This window comes from Akebia trifoliata, chromosome 11 (assembly GCF_017979445.1).
Source record: "Akebia trifoliata isolate Shusen 1 chromosome 11, ASM1797944v1, whole genome shotgun sequence".
Lineage (NCBI taxonomy): Eukaryota > Viridiplantae > Streptophyta > Magnoliopsida > Ranunculales > Lardizabalaceae > Akebia > Akebia trifoliata.
In genome coordinates, this window is record NC_141385.1 from 3,296,021 (window position 1) to 3,302,960 (window position 6,940).

Consider the following 6,940-nt stretch of genomic DNA (forward strand, 5'->3'; position numbering starts at 1 on the left):
TGTTAATATTTGTTTGTCTCTATTAAACAAATTATTGAATGGGCAGCGTGTACAAACCATAGAAAACTCTGATACTACTAGTTCCAACTGCAACTCGTGCAATAAATCTGAAAGCCACAGACCAAACACCCATACTAAAAAACCACATTTATTCTCATGACCCATGAAAATTACTCAAGGATTCAGATTGAATATAATAAAAGAAGTCTTTGGAAAGTAGGGAATGGCTCGAATGCTAAATATCAATTGAAACCATAAATAGGAACAAAGTCAATCCCACATAAATACAACATAACAATGCAAATGTTTCACCCACAATGAACAATATTCACAGAGATTAAATCAACTAAACAAGAATGGAGATTACAAAAAGTTTAGAACCTCACTTCCAAAACACTTGAAAAGTGTAACCATCTGTTACATTTGAGGTTTCAGTTTGTTCCATATGCACCTCACCAAACCCTTCTTCAACCAATGTAAATCATCCAATGGTTTAAGATTGATACATGGCTCAATTGCAAGAGTACAACAGCTGATCACGTGCTAACAAGATAAATGGCCCACTTGTAATCCTGATCCACAAGAATTTCGAACTGCATTGCAGCATGACAGTGGTAACACATGCACACTGAGTTCATCAGATCCCATAAAGGTCATGGCTTTGGTTGACGATGGTTATGGATCCAGATATACATAGCTGACCCACCAGCACAAGCCCATTTACTTCCCACCATAGTAGAATCCCCATTACCACATCCACTTCATCATCAAGAATATATATATATTTTTTTTCAATTTTCTGGCCTTGACTGTAATTTTCAGTCCTTCCCACATTCACCATGTCAGAAGGTGAGCCAGTCATTGACGATACCAACTTAATCCACAGCCTACTGAAACCCAATGAGAGGACTGATCTGATACTCTTTTTTGCCTACTTTGCTTCTGTGTGGAGTTTGTGTTTCACGAAGGCAATCTTTAAGTCATGTGGGGTTCCGGGTGTAATGTATTGTGGAGACAGACTTTTGTTCATTTGTGTCCCACTGCCCATGGCTGTTTCACAGCTTTGTGATCTTGATCTTCAGGGATGCAACAGCTCAAGAGGCCAAGGCAAACCAGTTTGTGGCCTTGGTGAACTTTTTTATTTTTCCTAGGCTTTACTTTGTAAAGAAGAGAAACAGTGATTTAGAGAAGTATTTCGAGTTTGGCAAATCCCCTTTCTCTTTGTTATATCCTTCTTTTTTTTTTTTTTTTTTCAATTCAACTCTCTTGCATGGCTCACCATCTGGGGTATTAAAGTAGATAGTTGAACATCTGCAAAACCTGCCAGCCAGAAAAAGGACGATATATATTAGAATCTTGAAATAATAATATAAATGAAGTTGAATATATATATATATAGGTAGAGAGAGAGAGACCGAGTGTAGATTATTCTCAGAGGGTGAGAACAAAAGGTGGGGCATCCCTTCTAGGCCCGGCGACAGAGCGATAGACATAAACCTTCTCAGCCTTAATGTCATTGCTCTCTTCCTCCTTAATCACCTCTACATTCAGCCTTGGCATCTCCCTCGCAAGCAACCTACATCCATTCATGGTCACATTGCAGGCCGACATCCACAGAGACCTCATCGACTCATACTTCTCCAGCCCCGACAGCAATGCTGCATTCCCAAAGGGACAATCCCTTATCTCAAGCTTACGCAGCTTCGGGCACCCCTCAAGTACACACTGCATTCCCCGGTCACTACTGCCAGCAAATGCCACAGAAAGGGTCTCAAGGTTCTTTGCATGCGTCCCAATGTACTCAAATGTAAGGTCAGTCAGTAAGCCTGAGATGGCAAGCCTTTGGAGCTTGGTGCAGGTCTTGACTACTGACCCAAATGCCTCATCCATCGGCTCGTTAGTCTGGTAATCGGGCTGCCATGGGTTCATGATGCAGAGGCGAAAATGGGTGAAATCAGGACAGTTTTGCACCACTGTAGCCACAGCAGCATTAGTCATCTGTCGGCAGAAGTAGAGAACATAGTGGAGGTTACGGCAGCCACGGGACACAGCAACTAAGCCAGCTTCAGTCACCCCACCACCTCCCCCAACATCATCATCATCATCAACTTGATTAAAGGGGTCTTCCGGGAAGACGCGGAGCTCCTCAAGTAAGTGACAGTTAGAACCAACGGCATCCAGCCCTTTGTCTTCTACTGTGTCTAAAACCTGTATCAATAATTGGACTTACAAACATTGCAAGAATAGTATTACACGGATAACAATTAAGGACTCTCCTTTAATCATTTTGTGTTTTTTTATTGTCAGTGCAGCACTTTGAATAGAAAATTACAAGAATAGTTGTACATTAATATGTCTATGTTAGCTTGCTTGACTTTTTTTCATTCCTTTTTTCTTTTGTGAGGACCCGTGGAGAATAATATTACATAAAGAACCAACAAAGATGTCTATTTTATTCAGAGATAGTGGAAAGCTGATGAGTAAATAATTTTATTCTGGAAATTGGCCAGGCCAGGTCATTCCAGTTCAACTGCTTAGGCGACATGGTTTGACTTGTGGTGTCACATGACTTCATAACTGATTTTAATAAAAATAAAAATAAAAAGGAATATGCCAGTTCGACTATTTTTAGTGATTAAAAATGGGTTTTGAACAAATTCCAGATCATTGTCAACGGTACTAGTTTTGTGGGCTTGTTGACCGATTGGGCCATCTGGTCTGGCCTGGTTTTCAGAATGCTGATTTAGATAAGGATGAGTTATGTAATGAGCTTAATCTATTCTGGATAAGTATAATTTTAACCACTAAGCTATTGGATGGATCATCGAAAGGAATGCCACTTTCAACGGAAAGTGAAATTTTTGGTTTTTCATTAATCTAACACCACTCATGACGGGTATCCAACAAGAAGTCATCTTGATCAAAAACAGTGACAACTGAGGGTTGAAGAGGAATCCTAGAAAGGCTGATCCAATTTGTGAGGCTGTCATGCGAGAAGATTGCGGAAAGGTCAAAAGGTTTTGGTTCTCCTTGTTTATCTACAATCAATTAGGTTTGATTGAACATGTGAACATAAAAAATAGCAAGCGGATTGACATTTGAATATAAATTGAGGAAGAATCTCGACGATTTCAATAAACTGATTCACTATATGTTCATCCAATGACGTGTACAACAGAGCCAAGGGACAGTAGCTTCATCCCATTTATTGGCCTGATGTGAGTATTCCTCTTGTTGAATAAAAAAGAGGATAGCTTATATTGACAGTGCCACACCAACTTTTGCTAACGCCACCCCGAGATGTGTGCTAATTCTTTGGTGATTTTCATATGAATTGGGATGGCGTTAGCAAAAGTTGGAGGGGCAATAGAATCTCTTTAAAAAAGAAATAAAGATTTAAGAGAAAAAAACGAGACATACTAGATAGAAGTAGTAAAAGCTTCTTACCCAAAGTCGTCGAAGATGTGGGCAATTTGAGACAAGCCTTGCCAGTTCCTCACTTCGCAATGCAGCAGTGCTCAAATTCAGGAACGTTAGACTTGTACAAGCAGGATATAATGCTCGGATGTATAGGAAAGAAGCATCCCATAAACCCGAAAGTGTGTGCAAATTCTTGCAGTTGTTGAACACATTTTCGAGTTCCATATACTGTTGAACGGTAAGATCTTGAGAGAAAGAGCCAGTCCCAAGGTCTAGAAGTCGAGAAGCTCGCACGAGCAAAATCTTTAACTGTTCTAAGGTGATACTTCTATTTACTTTCAAAACCTTAAGTGACTTGCACCTGGCCACAAGCCTCTCCAGTGCATCAAAATTTACTTCGGTCTGCAGATTTGCAAAGTTCAGGACTTCTAATGATGTGAAGTTCTCTGGAAAGCAACTTAACCAACTTCCCCCGAGATCTTCGACGCCATTCTCCTGTATGTCCAGCTCAGTCAAGTTTCTGGAAACCAAATTGGGTTTCGAAAATTGTGTTAGTTATACAACTTAGAAGCTTATATTAGGTACGAGGCATAACACAATAAGGAAAAGTGTTGTCAGCTAATACCAGAGTAATTAAAAGCAGAATCACAAACAAATACTGTTGAACAAATCCGAAAACAGTAACCGATCCAACAAGAAATTATTCGATAATACTTCCATCAACCTTATTTTAGTTCCTATTTAATGTCAACTGTCCTGGCAAATACAAGAGCCTCAACAAGGTAGGATAGACAGCCACACAGTTAACAAGTAGCATAAAAAAACACAGATAGTGTGTGATTGAGGGGCAGGTTACCATCATAGTCTATCAAATTGAGGGACAAATTCCCCGCCAATAGATAACTTGGACTGTTATGCTGTTCAGACTTGGTTGGCTTTCAAACAATCTTTCTAAGGGATATCTCAGATTTTACCCATAAGCATGGTTTTAAAATAACAGAATGTATCGGTCAATACATATCGGTATCGGCCAAGACCGATACAAAACATTGAATGTATCGGCCGATACCGTCTAGGATTTTCCATTAACCAAAACATTTAATCGATACGATATTTTAAATCTTGTCCATAAGAAATAGGTTCTACAAGCAAGCCCTACTGATAGAAGTAGAAAATGCACTGTTCTTATGTACCAAAATCTAGTTAGTGCTAGAAAATATGCAAGTTGCCCAAATATGATGCCAGAAGGAGAGGATTCATAGATTGGCATCTTACCAAATGGCATACATTTTGGTAGGTTCTCTGTATACGAATTGGTGGCTAGGTTTCAGGTACTGGAATGTTGTGACTTGCGAAAAGACTCCACTGAACTGATTTCCACTCACCTGATTCTTAGTCTTTAAATTTTGATAAAGAATAACAATGAGTTCTCTACAGAAAAGATGCTTATTGGTAAATATACCTCTGCCTTTGAGAATAAATAACCAAAAGTTCATTTTAAATATGCATTTGTCTTAATAGTTATGAATGGCTAAACCAGCATAATTGGTGGGTAACAATTTATTCCATAAAGCTTACTGATTAGGAGATTTAACAAAACCAAGGATCCTGAATATGGGTCTACCTACCTTTCTTGGTGTTTTTTACTTTCAATGGTGGGGGGAAAAAAGAGGAGATTTTGACGAAACCGAGGATCCTGAACACGGAACACCAAGCCTCACTTTCCAAATTCAATATAAACCCATATGTTTCACAACTGCTACCAAGCTTGAGGACCACCAAACAAGGTTTTTTTTTTCTTTTTGTATTTCAATCTAACTTGGGAAATAAACAAAATTTCCACTGTAACAATTAAGTAAATGAAGAAGGTTGCTTCCAATGAGTTGTAAACTTGTCATGGCTGAAAAAAGAAAGGCCTTTTATTAAGATAAATCTAAAGGGAATTTTCTGTCTAAGAAGGAACTAAAACAATTCATCACTTAAGAAAAAACAGATAAAAATATCCATTTCCACCCAAAATCACAAGCATTTATAAGAACAAGAACACTAATACAGCTAAAAGCAACCTAGTTAGGAGACCAAACAACCTTATAATGCATACATATCACTTTAGAAGTCTAATTAGCAGAAAAATTAAAGTACCCATTATACAAATTAAGGAAATTAGGAAGCTTACTTGCAATGAGTTGCAATGGTTGCAAGCCCATCAGTGCTGAACCCATCACAGCTCACAAGTGATAAAGCTTTGAAGTTGTTAAAAGATTGGGTAACAAACTCTAAACTCTCATCACTAACAGTCATCCTTTTAAGCCTAAGTTCCTCCAAGAACGGATATGAAGAAGCAAACACAGTGAGCCATGGATGAATATCTGCTCCCCAATTTGGTGGAACAAGGTTGAAATCTGAGAACCTAGGCCTCCCTTTCATGGTAACACTTCGAATATTGGGAAATCTACGAACAAGTATTTCTGGTGAAACAGAGTAACAGTTTCCTATAAAAACATGGGTTCTAGTCCATCTCTCTGCGTTGAACCACTCTTTGCAGACCAGAGAAACAGAGCTTCTGTCCTTGTGAGACTTCAAGAAGACAAGAACACGTTCTAAGACCTCATCGGGAAAGGAAGACTCGCGCTTCTCTTCCTCCCAAACAGGAGAATCTTTTTTCCTCATTGAAGTCATTAAAGTACAAAATCTAACCTCAAAATTCTATTTTTATTGATAAGAAAGAAAACCCCATCAAGGATTTATGTCAAAGATCTGTTTTTTCAAGGCTTAAGAGGAGAAAAAACAAATTCTGGAGCAAAAATTTGTAGAAGTCCGCCATGAAAACTGTAGTTTCTCTTCAAATGCTATCGAACTTGAATTTTAAAAAAAAAACAAGATTTTTTCTTAGAAAACCCTTAAAACTTAAATGGGTATCTAAAATTAACAAACAAACTCCAACATCTGAGGAGAAGAACAAGAAAAAAAATAATTCTACTGTTTCTTCGAAAACCCAGAGAAAATCAAAGATCCTCCATGGAAATAGCTTTCAAAATCTCAGTAAAGAGATATACAGACCAAATCTAAAAGTGAGAAAGATCAAAGAGATGGGTTTGAAAGGTTAGATCTCATGGAGGGTTCAGTGCAGCCATTAACAAATCCCCAAAACAAACCCTAACCCTCTCGTCTGCCTAACAAAAGTGGAGAAACTCTGCAAATGAACCCAGCAGAAGAGCCAAAGAACTGCGGGCAGCCAACCCATGGCGTATTATAGAAAAAGCTACAAACCCATCTTCTCCACTTAACTGACAGACATCAGACATGGCAGTTAAAAAAACATTTTTTTTTCTTTTAAACTAAATTAAAATTTAGAAATTCTATTTTCCGTCATGGTGTACTATGCGCACACCTCTCCTATTTGCCTAAGAAGTAACCATTTTTTGCCACGTGTACAAATAAAAGGACTTTGCGCACACTACGCATAGCTGCGTATCTTAGATGGATGATTATTCCAGTTTAAATAAAAAACCTGCAAATG

General features: G+C 38.4%; 1 protein-coding gene across 1 annotated transcript; it reads right to left on the bottom strand.

Moving 5' to 3' along the window:
- Positions 1-227: 227 nt before the first annotated feature.
- LOC147390373 (transport inhibitor response 1-like protein Os04g0395600) lies at positions 228-6,729 on the bottom strand. The gene is made up of 4 exons (XM_086458239.1): positions 5,597-6,729; positions 3,448-3,940; positions 1,416-2,208; positions 228-1,320 (listed from the first exon to the last, which is right to left on the bottom strand). The coding sequence occupies exons 1-3, from the start codon at positions 6,097-6,099 to the stop codon at positions 1,432-1,434; spliced, it is 1,773 nt and encodes a 590-aa protein (XP_086314365.1). The 5' UTR covers positions 6,100-6,729; the 3' UTR covers positions 228-1,320; positions 1,416-1,431.
- Positions 6,730-6,940: the final 211 nt, after the last annotated feature.